General features: G+C 40.6%; 1 protein-coding gene across 1 annotated transcript in view; it reads right to left on the bottom strand.

Annotated features, from left to right (window-relative positions):
* Window positions 1-19,621, bottom strand: part of CDH17 (cadherin 17) — a 70,249-nt gene that overhangs the window by 41,461 nt on the left and 9,167 nt on the right. The window contains exons 2-4 of the mRNA XM_045805638.2: window positions 18,189-18,259; window positions 12,813-12,911; window positions 5-139 (exon numbers count right to left, since the gene is read on the bottom strand). Coding sequence (XP_045661594.2) covers window positions 5-139; window positions 12,813-12,911; window positions 18,189-18,236 — 282 coding nt within the window. The 5' untranslated portion in view covers window positions 18,237-18,259. The remainder of the gene's footprint in view (window positions 1-4; window positions 140-12,812; window positions 12,912-18,188; window positions 18,260-19,621) is intronic.

Raw genomic sequence — 19,621 nt, 5'->3', positions numbered from 1 at the left:
TCACCTGGAGTTTGTGAACAGCTCTTGTTTCTCTATCCAACGTTTTGTTATGATATAGAAGTCCATCTGGTTGTATCTGAAATATGCCGTCTGTCTCTCCGGTTAGTTTGAAATTCACAGCAGGAGGACTGGCCTTAAACTGGGTAAAAGCAAAATCAGATTAGGTTGTAAGGAAAAACAATGTTGTAGAATTTGTAGAAAGTCATCGATTTCGGGTAACATTTTCATTTGTATAATCACTAAATAAGATCTGAGCTTTTAAAGTGATACATCTTAGGGCCGCTTGGGTGGCTCTGTCATTTAAGAGTCTGCCTTCTGCTCAGGTCATGATCTCGGGGTCCTGGGATCGAGCCCCACATTCGGCTCCCTGCTCAGCGGGGAGTCTGCTTCTCCTTCTCCCTCTGCCCCTCTGCCCCCCATACTCTTTCTCTCTCTCTCTTTCTCTCTCTCTGTGTGTTTCTCAAATAAATAAATAGAATCTTTAAAAAAATAAAGTGATACATTCTAAAAGTTTGCTTGAACATTAACTATTTAACCTTTAAAATACATTCCCCTCAAGAAACAATGTATGATATAATTTAATACATTGATAAAAGCCAATTAATGCTTTAAATTGTAGCTGGAGTTAGATGAGATTTTTTCTGAGAATATCTGAGAGCTTTAACATTGCTAGCTTCTAAGAAACATTAAAAGAAATAACTTTATTGTTAGGATAAAAAAGATGCCATCTGGTACTTCTAAACATTGTGACAAAGATTAAGAGATATTTTAATATTAAGGAAAACAATTTGAAAATGGCTTTAACTTGATAAAATTTTTTTTTAAAGATTTTATTTATTTATTTGACAGAGAGAGAGACAGCCAGCGAGATAGGGAACACAAGCAGGGGGAGTGGAAGAGGAAGAAACAGGCTCCCAGCAGAGCAGGGAGCCCGATGCAGGGCTCAATCCCAGGACCCTGGGATCATACCCTGAGCTGAAGGCAGACACTTAATGACTGTGCCACCCAGGCGCCCCTAACTTGATAAAATTCTATATGATAATCTCTTAATTACTTTTTCAGAAGTGAAGAAAATATCAATAATTATTCATGGAATAGTTATAGCACTTTTAAGACCACGAGAATAGAAAAATCACATAAAATAAAGCAGACATTACAGTTTGTTCAATCTCACTAACAATTTTAACACGTTTTTATAATTTTTATTAACAAATTAAAAATCAATAACCACCGATGTTGTAAAGGACATAAAGAAACACATATATTATTGATGGAAATGTAAATTAGCACAAATTTCCCTTTGGAAATCACTTGAGGCATAGAATGTAGCCTTTGATAGCAAACATCACTTAACAGAATTTATCCTAAGGAAATATTTCTCAAACAGTAAACTATATGCTTGTAGTATAAGTAGCCTTATTTATAATACTGGAAAGTTGAAAACTCCTAAATGATCAAAAACTAAACATGATAAAACTATTATAGAACATAAAGGTGATAGAATGTTAATCACTAAAATGTTCATTCTATGAATTATGAAGCAGCATAAGAAAAATGATATTATGAAAAGTAACAAAAGGAGACTATAAGAGTAAATCTAAACTATGATTGTAAGAGTACCAAAGCATTCATGTCAGTGGGCAAGATATGGGGAAAAAATAGTTAATGTGTTAAGTGGGTAGAACTGTGGGTGAATAGCTTTTTGTGAGTGTTTGCTTGTTGATGTTGTGTTGTTTATATAATTAATAAAAGTGTTACTATTTTGTGTTTTAAGGATATCAATGGCAAAGATGGAATAAGGATCTGAAAAAAACTTTTCCTCCATAAAAGCAATGAGAAACTGGAAAAAATTGTAAATAAATATCAACTTTTTCAGAACCTTGGAAATTAACCAAATGCTTGAAAAATCCAAGGCGTGTTTATTTAAGAAAATTACTATGACTAAGAACCAAGCTTTGTGATTACTTTGCCTTGCCCTAATTTCATTGTCTTTTCTCAAGATAAGCAGTGCCTTGAAATCCAGCAGCCTTACAGCCATAGCACTATGGAAGGGGCAGAAAGGGTTTGGAGTTTCCCAAACAACTGCTATTATCTGACCTATCTGGAGTTCCCTGGAAACACCTACTCAAAGGGCTTGTCTTTATCTGACCTCAGAGTTCACTCACTACAAACAGTTTTTCTCTTGGGGAATTTGTCAAAAATAATCATCAATAATTGTTTAACATTGCAGCTACCTGAGGCAGTGATAACAGTTGATGCAAACAAGAAGCTGACCAAAATACTCAAACAGTTCATCTGGGGAGTAAGATGACCTAGGGGGCATTGAAAATCTCCAATATAGGGGGCCTGGGTGGCTCAGTTGGTTAAGAATCCAGCTCTTGATTTCAGCTCAGGTCATGGTCTCAGTGTTGTGAGACTGAGCCCCAAATCAGGCTCTATACTCAGTGACTCTCTCTCTCCCTCTGCCTAACCCCTGCTTGTACTCACTCTCTCACGCTCTCTCTCTATAAAATAAATAAATAAATCTTTAACAATAATTAAATATTTTTTAAAAAGATCAAAATAACTGAAATCAGGACTGTAAAAAGGGACATCGCTACCAAAGTTATAGAGATAAAAAGGGCTAATGAGAATATGATAAGTAATTACTTCCCCCATGAATTAGACAACCTCCATGAAATGGATGAATTCTTAGACAGGTGGAAACTATCAAAATGACTAAAAAAAATAAATAGGAGATCTGAATAAAACTATAACAAGTAAAGAGATCGAATTAGTAATCAAAAAACTTTACACAAAGGCCCAGTGCCAGTTGGCTTTACTGGTAAATTCTATTTAACACATAAAGAAAGAATAACACCAAATCTTAACAAATGCTACCCAAAAAAATAGAGTAAGGAATACTTCCCAATTCTTTCTAGGAGGACCGTATCATCCTGACATGCAAATGATAAAAGACAACCCAATAAAACTACAGACCAATACTTCTTATGAATATAGACTCAAAAATCTTCAACAAAATACTAGCAAACTGAATCTAGCCACATATAAAAACAATTATATACCATGACCAAGTGGAATTTATATCAGAATACAAGGCTGGTTCAATATATGAAAATCAATTAATTCAATACCCTATGTTAATAGAATAAAGCACAAAACCAAATGAATATCTCAATAGAGGCAGGAAATCATTTGACAAAATCCAACATTCTTTCTTGATTAAAAAAAGAATACTCAACAAACTAGGAATAGAAAGTAATTTCCTCAACCTGATAAAGGGCATCTAAGAATAACCCACAGCTAACCTTATAATTAATGGTGAAAGAATAAAACCTTTCTCCCAAAAGATTAGAAACAAGAAAAAATTCCCAATCTTGCCACTTCTATGTAACACCATACTCAAGGTCCTAGGCAAGCAAAAGAAATAAAAAGCATCCAGATTAGAAAGAAAGAAGTAAAACTATCCTATTCATAGATGATGTGATCTTATATATGGAAAATCCTACAGAATCTAAAAAGTTTATTACAGCTATTAAATAAGTCCAATAAGGTTGCAGAATAAAATATCAATATAAAAAATCGATTGTATTTCTATATGCAAGCAAAGAACAATCTGAAAATGATATTAAGTAAACAGTCCCAAGGGCACTAAATGAGGAAAATATGCAGCCAAGAATACTATATCCAGCTGGGCTGTCATTGAAAATAGAAGGAGAGATAAAAAGCTTCTAGGGCAAAGAGAAACTAAAAGAATTTGCGATCACCAAACCAGCCCTACAAGAAACATTGAAAGGGGTTCTCTAAGCAAAGAGAGAGCCTAAATAACATAGACCAGAAAGGAAGAGACAATGTACAGTAACAGTCACCTTACAGGCAACACAATGGCACTAAATTCATAACTTTCAACAGTTACCCTGAGTGTAAATGGACTAAATGCCCCATCAAAAGACACAGGGTATCAGATTAGATAAAAAAACAAAACCCATCAATATGCTGTATGCAAGAGACTCATTTTAGACCCAAAGACACTTCCAGATTTAAAGTGGGGGGGTGGGGGTGGAAAACAATTTACCATGTTAATGGACATCAAAAGAAAGCTGGGGTGGCAATCCTTATTCAGAAAAAATTAGATTTTAAACTAAAGACTGTAATAAGAGATGAAGAAGAACACTATATCATACTTAAAGGGTCTAACAAGAAGATCTAACAATTGTAAATATGCCCCTAACATGGGAGCAGCCAATTATATAAGCCAGTTAATACCAAAATCAAAGAAACACATTGACAATAATACAATAATAGTAGGGGACTTTAGCACCCCCCCTCACTGAAATGGACAGATCATCTAAGCAAAAGATCAACAAGGAAATAAGGGCTTTCAGTGACACACTTGACCAGATGGACTTCACAGATATATTCTGAACATTCCATCCAAAGCAACAGAATACACATTCTTCTCCTGTGCACATGGAACATTCTCCAGAATACATCACATCCTGGGTCACAAATCAGATCTCAACCAGTACCAAAAGACTGGGATCATTCCCTGCATATTTTTGGACCACAATGCTTTGAAACTCGAACTCAATCACAAGAGGAAAGTTAGAAAGAACTCAAATACATGGAGGCTAAACAGCATCCTACTAAAGAATGAATGGGTCAACAGGAAATTGAAGAAGAACTAAAAAAATTCATGGAAACAAATGAAAATGAAAACACAACTGTTCAAAATCTTTGGGATGCAACAAAGGTGGTCCTAAGAGGAAAATATATAGGAATACAAGCCTTTCTCAAGAAACACAAAAGGTCTCAAATATGCAACCTAACCCTACACCTAAAGGAGCTGGAGAAAGAGCAGCAAATAAAGCCTAAACCCAGCAGGAGAAGAGAAATAATAAACATTAGAGCAGAAATCAATGAACTAGAAACCAAAAGGACAGTAGAACAAATCAATGAAACTAGCCGCTGGTTCTTTGAAAGAATTAATAAGATTGATAAACACTTGGCCACACTTATCAAAAAGAAAAGAAAAAGGACCTAAATAAATAAAATCATGAATGAAAGAGGAGAGATCACAACCAACACCGAAGAAATACAAACAATTATAAGAACATATTATGAGCAACTATATGCCAACAAATTAGACAACCTAGAAGAAATGGATGCATTCCTAGAGACGTATAAACTACCAAAACTGAACCATGAAGAAATGGAAAACCTGAACAGACCCATAACCAGCAAGGAAATTGAGGCAGTAATCAAAAAATCTCCCAAAAAACAAGAGCCCAGGGCCAAATGGCTTCCCAGGGGAAGTCTACCAAACATTTAAAGAAGAATTAATACCTAGTCTTCTGAAACTGTTCCAAAAAATAGAAATGGAAGGAAAACTGCCAAACTTGTTTTTTGAGGCCAGCATTACCTTGATTCCAAAACCAGACAAAGACCCCATCAAAAAGGAGAATTACAGACCAATATCCCTGATGAACATGGATGCAAAAATTTTCACCAAAATACTAGCCAATAGGATCCAACAGTACATTAAAAGGATTATTCACCACAACCAAGTGGGATTTATTCCTGAGCGGCAAGGTTGGTTCAACATCCTCAAATCAATCAATGTGATACACTACATTAATAAAAGAAAGGACAAGAACCATATGATACTCTCAATAGATGCAGAAAAAGCATTTGACAAAGTATAACATCCTTTCTTGATTAAAACTTTTCACAGTGTAGAGATTGAGGGTACATACCTCAATATCATAAAAGCCATCTATGAAAAACCCACAGCGAATATCATTCTCAATGGGGAAAAACTGATAGCTTTTCCCCTAAGGTCAGGAACACAGCAGGGATGTCCACTATCACCACTGCTGTTCAACATAGTACTAGAAGTCCTGGCCTCAGAAATCAGACAACAACAACAACAACAAAAATAAAAGGCATCCAAATTGACAAAGAAGAAGTCAAACTCTCACTCTTTGCAGATGATATGATACTTTATGTGGAAAACCCAAAAGAGTCCACCCCAAACTGCTAGAACTCATACAGGAAATCAGTAAAGTGGCAGGATATAAAATTAAAGCACAGAAATCAGTTGCATTTCTATATACTAACAGTGAGACAGAAGAAAGAGAAATTAAGGAGTCGATGCCATTTACAACTGCACCCAAAACCATAAAATACCTAGGAATAAATCTAACCAAAGAGACAAAGAATCTGTACTCAGCAAACTATAGAATACTCATGAAAGAAATCAAAGAATATACAAAGAAATGGAAAAAAGTTCCATGCTCATGGACTGGAAGAACAAATATTGCGAAAATGTCTATGCTACCTAGAGCAATCTACACATTCAATGCAATCTCTATTAAAATACCATCAACATTTTTCACAGACCTGGAACAAATAACCCTAAAATTTGTATGAAACCAGAAAAGACCCCGAATAGCCAGAGGAATGTTGGAAAAAAAAAAAAAAGGAAAGCTGGTAGCATCACTATTCCAGACTTCAAGCTCTATTACAAAGCTATAATCATCAAGACAGTATGGTACTGGCACAAAAATAGACACATAGATCAATGGAACAGAATAGAGAATCCAGAAATGGACCCTCAGGTCTATGGTCAACTAGCCTTCGACAAAGAAGGAAAGAATATCTAGTGGAAAAAAGACAGTCTCTTCAACAAATGGTGCTGGGAAAATTGCACAGCCACATGCAGAAGAATGAAACCGGACCATTTCCTTACACCACACAGAAAAACAGACTCAAAATGAATGACAGACCTAAATGTGAGACAGGAATCTATCGAAATCCTTGAGGAGAACACAGGCAGCAACTTCTTTGACCTCAGCCACAGCAACTTCTTCCTAGACACATCACCAAAAGTAAGGGAAGCAAGGGCAAAAATGAACTATTGGGACTTCATCAAGGTAAAAAGCTTTTGTACAGCAAAGGAAACAGTCAACAAAACCAAAAGACAACCAACAGAATGGGAGAAGATATTTGCAAAAATGACATATCAGATAAAGGGCTAGTATCCAAAATCTATAAAGAACTTATCAAATTCAACACCCAAGAAACAAATAATTCAATCAAGAAATCAATAAATGGTGCTGGGAAAATTGGACAGCTACATGCAAAAGAATGAAACTTGACCACTCTCTCACACCATTCACAAAGATAAACTCCAAATGGATGAAAGACCTCGATGTGAGACAGGAATCCATCAAAATCGTAGAGGAGGACATAGGCAGCAACCTCTTTGACATCAGCCACAGCAACTTTTTTCATGACACATCTCCAAAGGCAAGAGAAACAAAAGAAAAAATGAACTTGTGGGACTTCATTAAGATAAAAAGCTTCTGGGGCGCCTGGGTGGCGCAGTCGTTAGGCGTCTGCCTTCGGCTCAGGGCGTGATCCTGGGGTTCCGGGATCGAGTCCCACATCGGGCTCCTCTGCTGGGAGCCTGCTTCTTCCTCTCCCACTCCCCTGCTGTGTTCCCTCTCTCGCTGGCTGTCTCTCTGTCACATAAATAAATAAAAAAATCTTTAAAAAAAAAAGATAAAAAGCTTCTGCACAGCCAAGGAAACAGTAAAAAAAACTAAGAGGCAGCCCACGGAATGGGAGAAGATATTTGCAAATGACACTACAGATAAAAGACTGGTATCCAAGATCTACAAAGAACTCAATACACAAGAAACAAATAAACAAATCAAAAAATGGGCAGAAGATATGAACAGACTCTTTTCCAAGGAAGACATACAAATGGCTAACAGACACATGAAAAAATGTTCAAAATCATTAGCCACCAGGGAAATTCAAATCAAAACCATATTGAGATACCACCTTACACCAGTTAGAATGGCAAAGATTGACAAGGCAGGAAACAACAAATGTTGGAGAGGATGTGGAGAAAGGGGATCCCTCCTACATTTTTGGTGGGAATGCAAGTTGGTACAGCCACTTTGGAAAACAGTGTGGAGGTCCCTCAAAAAGTTAAAAATAGAGCTACCCTATGATCCAGCAATTGCACTACTGGGTATTTACCCCAAAAATACAGACATAGTGAAGAGAAGGGCCATATGCACCCCAGTGTTCATAGCAGCATTATCCACAATAGTTAAATCGTGGAAGGAGCCGAGATGCCCTTCAACAGATGACTGGATTAAGAAGATGTGGTCCATATATACAATGGAATATTACTCAGCCATCAGAAAGAATGATTTCTCAACATTTGCTGCAACATGGACGGCACTGGAGGAGATAATGCTAAGCGAAATAAGTCAAGCAGAGAAAGACAATTATCATATGGTTTCACTCATTTATGGAACATAAGAAGTAGGAAGATCGGTAGGAGAAGAAAGGGAAGAATAAAGGGGGAGTAATCAGAAGGGGGAATGAAGCATGAGAGACTAGGGACTCTGGGAAACAAACTGAGGGCTTCAGAGGGGAGGGGGGTGGGGGAATGGGACAGGCTGGTGATGAGTAGTAAGGAGGGCATGTATTGCATGGTGCACTGGGTTTTATACGCAAGTAATGAATCATGGAACTTTACATCAAAAACCAGGGATGTACTGTATGGTGACTAACATAATTTAAAAATATTATTAAAAAAAAAATAAATGGGCAGAAGACATGAACAGATACTTCTGCAAAGGAGACATCCAAATGGCCAACAGACACATGAAAAAGTGCTCCACATCACAGAGCATCAGGGAAATACAAACCAAAACCACAATGAGATGCCACCTCACACCAGTCAGAATGGCTAAAATTAATAAGTAAGGAAATGACAGATGCTGGCGAGGATATGGAGAAAGGGGAACCCTCCTACACTGTTGTGGGAATACAGGCTGGTGCAGCCACTCTGGAAAACAGTATGGAGGTTCCTCAAAAAGTTGAAAATAGAGCTACCCTATGACCCAGCAATTGCACTACAGGGTATTTATCCCAAAGATACAAAGGCAGTGATCTGAAGGGGCATGTGCATGCCAATGTTTACAGTAGCAATGTCCCCAATAGCCAAACTATGGAAAGAGATTAGATGTCCATCAACAGATGAATGGATAAAGAAGATGTGGTATATATATATACAACAGAATATTATGCAATCATCAAAAAATGAAATCTTGCCATTTGCAACAATGTGGATGCAACAAGAGGGTATGCTAAGCGAAATAAGTCAATCAGAGAAAGACAATCATCATATGATCTCATTGACATGTGGAATTTGAGAAACAAGGGGGATCATAGGGGAAGAGAGGAAAAAATGAAACAAGATGAAACCAGAGAGGGAGACCAACCATAAGAGACTCTTAATCTTAGGAAACAAACTGAGGGTTGCTGGAGGGGAGGGGGGTGGGAAGGATGGGGTGGCTGGGTGATAGTCATTGCGGAGGGTATGTGCTATGGTGAGCGCTATGAATTGTGTAAGACTGATGAATCACAGACCTGTACCCCTGAAACAATACATTATATGTAAATAAATAAATACATACATACATACAATTCCATTTATAATATGATCAAAAAAAATAACATACTTCAGGAGAAATTTAACCAAAGAAATACAATATTTGTGAAGTGAAAACTATAAAACATTGTTGAAAGAAATTAAAGGAGATCTAAATAAATGGAAAAACATCCCATCAAAATTAAAAGCTTTTGTGCTTCAAATGGCACTACCAAGAAAGTGAGACGATAATCCATAGAATGTGAGAAAATATTTGCAAATCACATATCTGATAAGGAGCTTATATGCAGAATATATAAAGAGCTCTTACAACAATAAAAGACAAATAACCCAATTTAAAAATAGGCAAAAGATTTCTCCAAAGAAGATATAAAAATAGCCAATAAGCACATGAAAAGATACTCAACATCATTAGTCGTTAGGGAAATACAAACCCAAACCACAAAGAAAAAAATAATACCACTTCACCCCCACGAGGATCGCTGTAATAAAAAACACAGATATAACAAGCATTGGCAAGGGTATAGAGACATTGGAATCTGTGTACAATGCTGGTAAGAATGTAAAATAGTTCAGTTGCTTTGAAGAACAGTTTTAACGTTCTTCAAAAAGTTAAACATTCAATTAACTAAGATCCAGCAATTCCACTCCTAGGTATATATCCAAGACAGCTGAAAACATGTGTCCTCACAAAAAGTTGCATACGCTTGTCCATAATAGCATTACTCATCATAGCCATAAATGTCCATCAATTGATGAATGGCTATTCAAAATGTAGTATATATCCATACGACAGAATATTATTCAGCTACAAAAAGGGAATAAAGTATTAATACCTGCTACAATACGGATAAACTTCGAAAACATGCTAAGTCAAAGAAACCACGCACAAGAGGCCATATGTGTGACTCTATTTCCATTAAGTGTCCATCTAGGCAAAGCTACAGATACTGAAAGTAGATTTGCATTTGCCAAGGGTTGGGAAGAGAGGAGAACGGGGGCTGTTAAGATACAGGGTTTCTTTGAGGTCGATGAAAATGTTCTGGAACTAGATAGTGGTGATAGTTGCACATCTTTGTGATATATTAAAAAATCAATGTCTGTACATTTTAAAAGGGTAGACTTTACGGTGTGTAAGCTAAATCTCATGACAAAGAAAAAAATGACCTAGCTGAGATTTGTATTATACTATGTCATGATCTGGAAGCTCCTGGGGTACTGAGCTGGAGCTAGTTGTAAATCCCCAAAGAAAGGAGTCTGTGGTTGTTTAGTTCTTTTTTTGTTTTGTTTTGTTTTAAGATCTCTTACTAACCCAAGGACCAGTCTCATGGGACAATGAGCCTGTTTGTGGCTCCCACACTCCAGGCAAGAATACTTGCAGTGATGCTAAATGAAGGGGTCTGGGGGCGCCTGGGTGGCACAGCGGTTAAGCGTCTGCCTTCGGCTCAGGGCGTGATCCCGGCATTGTGGGATCGAGCCCCACATCAGGCTCCTCCGCTATGAGCCTGCTTCTTCCTCTCCCACTCCCCCTGCTTGTGTTCCCCCTCTCGCTGGCTGTCTCTATCTCTGTCAGATAAATAAATAAAATCTTTTAAAAAATAAAAATAAAAAAATAAATGAAGGGGTCTGTACGACTCCTCCCCACCGCTGTGAGAAAGAGCTCGAAGCGCATGTTACCGTGACAAGGTTTGCTGCATCCTCTCCACTTACAAAGATGCGGAGGGCATGGTGTGCTTGACTAGGAGACAGGAGACCTGTTTTCTAATCTCAGCTCTGCTGTTAAGTTATTTAAGCCTCAATTTCCTTATCTATAAAACAAATGGTTGGTACCAAAAGTCTCCTAGGTCTTTTCTAACACAGAGATTCTGAGATCTTAGGGGAAGGAAGTCGCCTTCACCTCCCACTCCTCTACTCCAACACGCTCACCCATAAATAAGAAATGTTCAGCCATGACAACTGGGCTATCATTTCTGGCCAAAAAGAGATAGGCTAAGGTGGCTAATGGAAAAAGAACAGAAAAAGAAGTAAGATAGGCTAAGGTGGCTAATGGAAAAAGAACAGAAAAAGAAGTAAAGCCACCCAAGGAATGGGATCCCCAGAGACTGAAATCATCCTATCCAGCCAGGTTCTAGGTCTGTGAGGTTTGCAACTTGGGGACCACCTCTGTGTGGTCCTGATTCTGTTCACTGGAATGTGGACCTTTGCTCACAGAACACCTACTCGGCACAGCCCAGCCTCAGTGCGTGCTCTTCCTCTGGCAGCACGGGGCAGGTGTCCATACTGTAACTTTGCCGAACTGCTCTTCTCTCCCTTCCTCACCAAGTGAATGCCTATCAGACTCCAGAGCTCTCAAAGCATTTGCTAATCCCTCAGGGCATGACTTCGCTGAGTGGAGGAGTCAAGGCCTCTCTAACACCCCACATGGCCAGGGGGACAGATACATGTGCACCGCTCCAGCTCGTACTCTGGGGCTCCTTGCACTCATCTGGTACCAACTGAAAGAAGGGAATGAAGCAGGCTTCAGTCTCTCCTCTGCACACGGGAACTGCCCAACAAAACAAATGCTTGGCAGTTAACAGAAGGCGTCCCCCTTAGGGGGTAGTTCAGCATCCCTCCATTGCTCCCACGGCACGGGGGGTGGGGGTCATGGGCACACCCCGAAAGCTCATCAAACCATCCTCAACCACTCCAAGGCCAAGTGGGCTTCCCCTGCAGACTTCTGGTAACTGCAAGAGTATGTTTTTTTTCTCTCCCCGTTATATTTCCCGGACTTTTTCAGTGTCCTTTATAGCTGGAGTCTCTTCTTCCCATCTACAGGCCACCCCTCAATCTGATGCTTTTCTCAGTTATCTAACTATAGGAGATGACCACCTCCCAGCACGGCCAACCCATAGGCAAGGGCCCAGGGATGGGTTCAGAGGAGGTAGTAAGGAAAAGCACACCCTTCCAGTGCTCCGCCAAAGAACCTCCATCTTCCAGTGCTTCAAGCAGCATGCTCATTGGACAGAGAGTCAGATGGCCATTCCACTCCAGAGGTCTGTTCCCTTCCCACCCTGGGGGACAGGCAGAGCCTACAGGCACCAAGCTCCCCACCCCAGGGATGGGAGCACTTCCCCCAGACACAGTTGAAGAGGTCTGAATGAAAATGTCATGCACAACCCTTCACAAGACCGAGACCACCCATCTCTCTGTTTAACTTAGCTTCTGAAATCATTCTTGATAATGAGATCGGCCATGCCTCTATTTTATTTCCTGCTATACAATAGATTAAGGAGTAAAGTCCTCTGTGAGAGCTTGTAAAATCAAGATAACAGTGATCAAGAGGAGCCATTACCTGGAATATGACTTGACTCGCTTCTTGGCCTTCAAAAATGGAAAATGTCATGGGTTCCAGGGGTCCACTAAACTTCCTCTCTTGGCTATATCCAGTTGCCTGTTAAAAAAAGGAAAGACAAAGAGAAAATTGGCATACCCATCATTATGCAAATGCTCTACCCCTGAGCTATACCCCCTACCCATCATTAGGAATATATACGTGCCTCTTGCTGATTTTATTATGGCTTCCGGGGCTGATACATGAAACGCAAAATTCTAACCTCGCTCAAAACAATGCAAAATACAGTCAAAACGGTAGAAAGAGATCTTTTATATTCTTGAGCTTCAGCTATGTCAAGATGGCTTCCCATTAGCCTTACACCGTCTTTCTCATTTGACCATTCAAGCAATCACCCTGTGGGGAGAATATTAACACTCCCATGTTACAAGTGAGGCTCACAGAGGTGAAGCTACTTGCCCAGAGTAAATTCCAGAAGTGGCTGACCCAGCACACACATGGGGATCTGACCGAACAAAATTTCTATTTTCCCACAAAGCCACTCTGCCTTCTAAAGACCACACGGTTTTATACCGGCTCCTTAAAACACCTCTCCTCTACTCGCAGGAGTTTATAAGAACATTTCTGGCAGATGGCCAGCACCCTATGGTTCACAGTCACTTCAAGGACAACTGAATTTATAAGGGAGAGAAAGATGTAGATGTGTTGAGTCCAACGCTTACTCAGCACACCGTTACGTGGTAAACTGTAGTCAAAGCTGAACCTGAATTTGCACTGTGACTTCAAGAAACGCTTTCTGTTTTAACACTTGATTAGCCGTCTACACTCGTGTAGGAATAAAAAAATAACAAAATGTTTACTTCAAGCAGTAACCCTACAATGTTTCTAGAACCCAAAGCCCCTGAACTTGACAGGCAAGCAGCCTCTGCAGACCCCCAAATCCAGGCTGGAATAGCAGTACGTGGTGGCTGGGACAGGGAGAAGAGAAATCAGTATGTGCTGAGTTCAGTCCTAAGAAGTTAGTCCTGACAACAACTTGGGGACAAATTCTTAACTGTTAGCTCTGTTTTCCAAGCGGTGAGACTAAGATGCTAAGAGGTGAAGCAATTTGCCCAGGTAGAGACAGGAAGCAGGATTCGTACCTATGTCTCTGCAGTGGGTGTTCTCAGCCACTGTGCCCCACTACCCACCAGAGGGAGCAAAAATGGCCGGGACAACCTGGCAGGAACACAGGGGCATCAAGGATTTACAGGATGGTGTGACTCCAACCGTTCCCAGCCCAGAAAGATGGGGAGCATACGTAGCCCCTGCCGTCCCTCCATCTCCCACCATGACTGTCCCTCTAAAGTGAAGCTGAGCACAACGGGCAGCACATGGAGGTACAGCCAGTCATCAACCCACCCACAGAGGGCACCCTCTAGAATGAGGGACTTAGTACCCATACCCGAAGCTGGGGTCCCCTCCTTCCTGTGTGGTTCTTCAGGTCTCCTAAGTATGTAGAAATCAGAGGTGGGGTGGGTTAGGATCAGAAGTATAATATGGGAAGTAGATGGTTTGGGGAGCTGGAGAGGTAAAACCAAGAAAGTAAGAAGAACTAGGGGGAAGCGAATTTGTTTTTTCCACTTCTTTAGGGAGAGCAAGTACACTCTTGGGATGGACATACTGAGGATAATAATCAGGGTAAGAGTACGGGAAAAGGGCTTCCACTATACTCCTTGGTTCACTGAATCTTGATTAATTTGATACTGGTTGTCTGGCAAATGAGGGCTTTGGAATTTGGTCTCCTCTCCCTCAGAGTTGTAGCAGGCCCATGGACTAGCTGCCCCCAGCCATCGCCATCTCTCTCCCTTGGGAAGCCAAGAGGTCTCCTACCCAGACTCGCCTGCAGCCATCAGGGCAGCCAAGTGACCCAGTTTGGGCTCATGAAACAAAAGGTGAAGTCTGCTGGGGTTGGGAGGTATGTTCAAGCTTTCATTTTCCCAATGAAAAGAGACAGGTGTGGCTAAATTTTCCACCCTCTTCCCTGTTGTTCCTACTAAGACAATAGACCTCACGTCTATGGCTGTGGTGGTTGCCATGAAACCATGAGGTGACAAACCAGCTCAAAAGATGGAGGAGCAAAGAGAAAGAAGCCCAAGTCTCTGGTAACATCACAGAAATGCAAAACTTGACTTGGGCTGTCCACTTGAGGCTTCTTGTTATCTGAGGAAAATCAGCCGCTCCAAAGTTGAACTTCCTGTTGTCTATACTGAGAGCATCCTTACTGACACAAAAATTGTATAGAGTTCCAGCTCATCAACTCCTTTTAAGGACTATCTTCCTGTGAGGGCTCTTTCTCCCCTGTACTCCTTTTCTACATCTTCTCCTCCAGAAGGCAGGACACAAGAACCGGGGGCAGATGTCCAGGCACCCGCCATGGTTGGTACAAGACAAGGGTGGCGCTTTCTGTGAGGCCACTACTTAACAGCAAACGGCCTTCATCAACTTTTTGCTCGCATCAGCAAGGGTCAGTCTTTCAGCGGTTCACACCAGTGATGGAATCCAGACGAAACCCCCACTAGTCAGTATATCTCAGTGGCAAGGTTCAAAGTTGGGTTCTCATAACAGGGCAGCAAATCTCCCTTTGTGTCATGAACATGGCTATCTGGGCTATAAAGATTTCAAAATACATGTGCCTGTCATGAGTCATCAAGCTTACTGCCAGGACTGGGAAAGACGATGTGGGGGGTGTGAAAGGAAAAGTGGGTCCATGCAGGAGTTGGAGGGATAATGTCCACCATCTTGCACAAAGAGGCAAAAGGAAGGGAAGGGAGGGGAAGAAAACTGACATTTTTTAATGTTCCCGGTGCAACAGCTGTGGGACTCAACCCCCCACACGTATCATTTCTTCTGATCCTCAGCAAGATCCAGAAAGTATCTCCAGAGAAGTCCCACAGCAGAGACAGATAATGTGGGATGAAGGCAACTCTGCTGGATCATCCAGCCACAACTCTAAGCCACACTGCCACCCTGCCTTCCAGGCCAGCTAAGGACACATGCGGCTGCCAGATCCGCCTGCCTGGTAGCCGTCCTCATCAAACTTTCCAGTAAGACTTCTCCGCAGTGATTATAGAGTATTTATGCCAAACTCTTTTTCCTTCTAGAAAATGTGTAATCCCAGGCAAAACTCTAGAGTGGCTTCTCCTTGATCTGCCTCCCTATTCAGCACCCTTCCCAAACCCAAATCACTCACTCGCTTTCTCTTCAGGGCCCTTGCAATATATTCACTCAATGTTTCTCACCCCCTACGGAAACCAGGACTCAGAAAAGAACAGGAGAGACCGTGGAAGTATGAGATACATGGCTGGCAATCACTTTGCATTGCTCTCTCTGCTGAACAAAGCCTTACACTGAAGGAAAGCGCCAACCAAACTTCCAGGCTTCACAGGAGAGGGTTTGGGAGCAGGGGTGGGTGGACGCGGGAGAGAGAAGTGGCTCCGTCCTAGCACCCCTGCAATCCCACCACACAGGTAACATCCCCCCGCCCCCGCCTTCGCCAGACACAGGTGTGCACGGGGCTATCTCCTGGGCAAGGCTCTTGCTGCCGGCAGAGGTTTGGGCCCTGTTTTCTTACTCTAGGTAGAAGTCCCACTGGGCTGAGATTGGAGAGAAGGAAAAATTATATCCAACCTTTTATCGAGGAAACAAAAATACACGTCCCATTCTCAGACAAGATAAGGCCACTAATATCAAATTACCACGACAGAATCTTCTCTTAGATCTCGTTGTTTCCTAATATAAATCCATAATTATATATTTAATTTCTACCCTACTCCTGGCTTGGTGCTATGTGCTGAGGCTACAAAGATGACATGATGGTCCTCCTCATGGAAGTCAAAGTCCATAGGAGTGGAGGCACTGAATATTTAAAATGTTATAGTAAGGGACGCTTGCGTGGCTCAGTCAGTTAAGTGTCTGACTCTTGATTTCAGCTCAGGTCTTGATCTCAGGGTCATGAGTTCAAGTCCCGCATTGGGCTCCATGCTGGATGTGGAGCCTGCTTTAAAAAAAAGTAAAAATAAAATACAGTGCTATAGTAATAATAATAATAACAGCCAATAACAATAATAGCCAATATTTATCCAGTGCTTCAATCACGCCTGTCACAGATCCAAGGGCTTTATAAATGCATTATCTCGTTTAATTGCCACAACAACCAATAAGGCAAGTACTCTCATTAGATCCATTTCACAGGGCAAAAAACTGAGGTTCAGAGCTTAAGTAACTCACCCAAGTTCCTATGACTAGGAAGTGGCAGTGCCAGTTTTGTACCCCGGTCTGACTTTACTATCACCCTGTGATAACATAGAGAGCAAAGGACATCTGAAGGATGAGAAGCGTAGATAAGTCAAGAGGGGATGTTTGCCCTAGTCCTTATGCAGTCCTAGTGACAAGCTTTGAGCCCCCAGTCTGTGCAGAGGCAACTTGCTCATAAAATTTGAACTGTAGCTTCCTCCCCTCCCCCAGAAGGAAGGCTCTATTTCATTCTGTAAATTTTCTGCTGTGAGGGCTCTAGAGGGCTCTCAGGAACTTAAATTCAATGTTATTTTGGGGTCCCAGAAGAAAGGAACCAAGATTTGAGGTGTGAGGATCTAGTAACTTCCTTCTAAGGAGAAGCAAGTGCTTCCCCATAATCTTGCTTCCTAATACAACAGACCGTTGGGCAAGCATATGACCTTTATGAGCCTCGTGAATATAACAAAGTTGGCACCCCACTATCTTCCCAAGAACGAGGGCTGGGTGTCTCCTGGTTCCATCCAGCTCCAACCTGTAGAAGCCTGTCAGTTGAGAGGGTTGGCTCAACAAATGGCTAAAGACAACTTTGACCAGAATACTCCAAACCATATATGGGAAGAAAAGCACAGAGCAGAGCAGTTGAAAATAGAGAAAATGCTTTTCTTAATAATTCAGTGGTAATTTTTCACGGGTCAAAGTACAAAAAAAAAAGTCAAGGTTAAGGGACATAAACTAATATATACCTATATGCATAAACTATGTGTACGTACATACTACATACACATTCTAATATACGCTTCAGTATACTTTTCTTCCAGATTCCCTGAGCTATACGTGAGGGTCTAAATACGAATACAAAGATTTGTTTGAAATGGACTTGCCCATTAAGTAGTACTGGCTTTTAAGAGCTGAAAAAAAAGCACTTGCCTGGTTGAAGGATAGACATATGACTTGTAGCCATTTCACGGGGCAAACTACGTGTCCTTTGTATGCAATTTAATTCTGATAGGTTTTTTTAAGTCATGATAATCATTGTTTCCCTGGTATGAGGTAGAAATGGCAGAAAATATTCCAGCAAATAAATAAAGAACATCCTCTTACCAAATAAAGTGCAAGGAAACACAAGCAATGAAGTGGGACTTGCACCATTGTAGTTTTCTGTATCGAAACTCCTGTGAATAAACCAGAGAATAAAAGCGATCAGCTACCAGTCTGTTAAAATCATGTCTTTCCAGCCAGAAAGGATCATTGGACAATATCCAGCTATAAGCCTAGTAGAATGGGATCACTAAAGGCCAGCTTCTTCTCTTCAGGGAACAAGCCAGTCTTCCGGAAGCTTCATAATACCTCGTCCATAGCAACACACAAGTCAACATCTCAAAAGAAGCTCATGGTAATTCCATTTCTTTAACTGCTTCACTTTATTATAATCGTCTCCATTTACAGGTCTTAAATGATAGAAAAGAGGTATAGTTTTCACTTTTATGATATGCATGGGAAAGACATGTTTCGGCAAATGCCGGGATAGCTAGATACTAACATTTTCATGGTTCTGATTCAAAGCTGCAAATACGTGAGATTCCTCAAGCAGAAAGAACACAAGAATGTTCACAGTCCTTCATTCAAAGCCCTCACCAGCCACCCTTTGGTCTTCTCAACATTGTTGTCAACTGGGCAATTCGCCTAAGGAAAAAGTGTACTTGTTATTACTCCACAAGCAGCCAAATAAGAATCCAAACTCTGTCCTTACTCTCTTCTGTTCAGTATTATTTTTCCTTTCTTTCTTGTGGCTTCACATTTTTTAGAAATTATAACTTTCACCCTGAGACACATCATGACTAACTGATTTTAAGATCTGATATAAATCTTCCACCTGGCCTGTACAGCAAGGTTGTCGCCCACCGCAATGCCGGCCCGCCAAAGCAATGCCAAAAGATCGGCAAAATGAGAAATGCATTCATTCCACCAAAATTCTGACCACTTCATTATCTCTACAGATTAAAGGTGATCCTGGTTTACTGTTTCATCTTTTCCTTTCTTTCTTTTTCTTTTTTTACGTTTTTCCACATTGAACTTATCTCACTAATATAATCAGCGTGAAAAAATGGTTATTGACATTCTAACCACTCTAAAAATGTAGTCCCTGACATTTTTTAATTTCTTACATTTGGATAGCTTATATTTGAACTTCAAAAAGGTAAAAGCACTATCCCATTTTAGCCTCACAAATGCCACCAATGCCCTGGGAGATAAAGATAGAAATAAGCATTTGTTAAGTATCAACTATGAGGTAGATTTGGGGAGGGGCCTTTACAAACAGTGTAACAGTGGTGTAGACAGTGGATTCTGAGTCAGAAAGACTGGACTAGAAACCTAGCCCTACCTTTCATGAGCTGTGCTGCTACGCGTATACCACTTAATTTCCCTGTGCCTCAGTTTCCTCAGACAGAAAATACATAGCAATAGCTCAATAAAAAATGTGTGAGTTTCTCATGGACATGATGAGTTAGGAAATGTTATACTGCTTTTATTTA

Source organism: Ursus americanus, chromosome 9 (assembly GCF_024610735.1).
Source record: "Ursus americanus isolate L20-20 chromosome 9, mUrsAme1.1.p, whole genome shotgun sequence".
Lineage (NCBI taxonomy): Eukaryota > Metazoa > Chordata > Mammalia > Carnivora > Ursidae > Ursus > Ursus americanus.
Note: the sequence above shows the minus strand (reverse complement) of the source record. Positions and strands in the feature narration are given on the sequence as shown.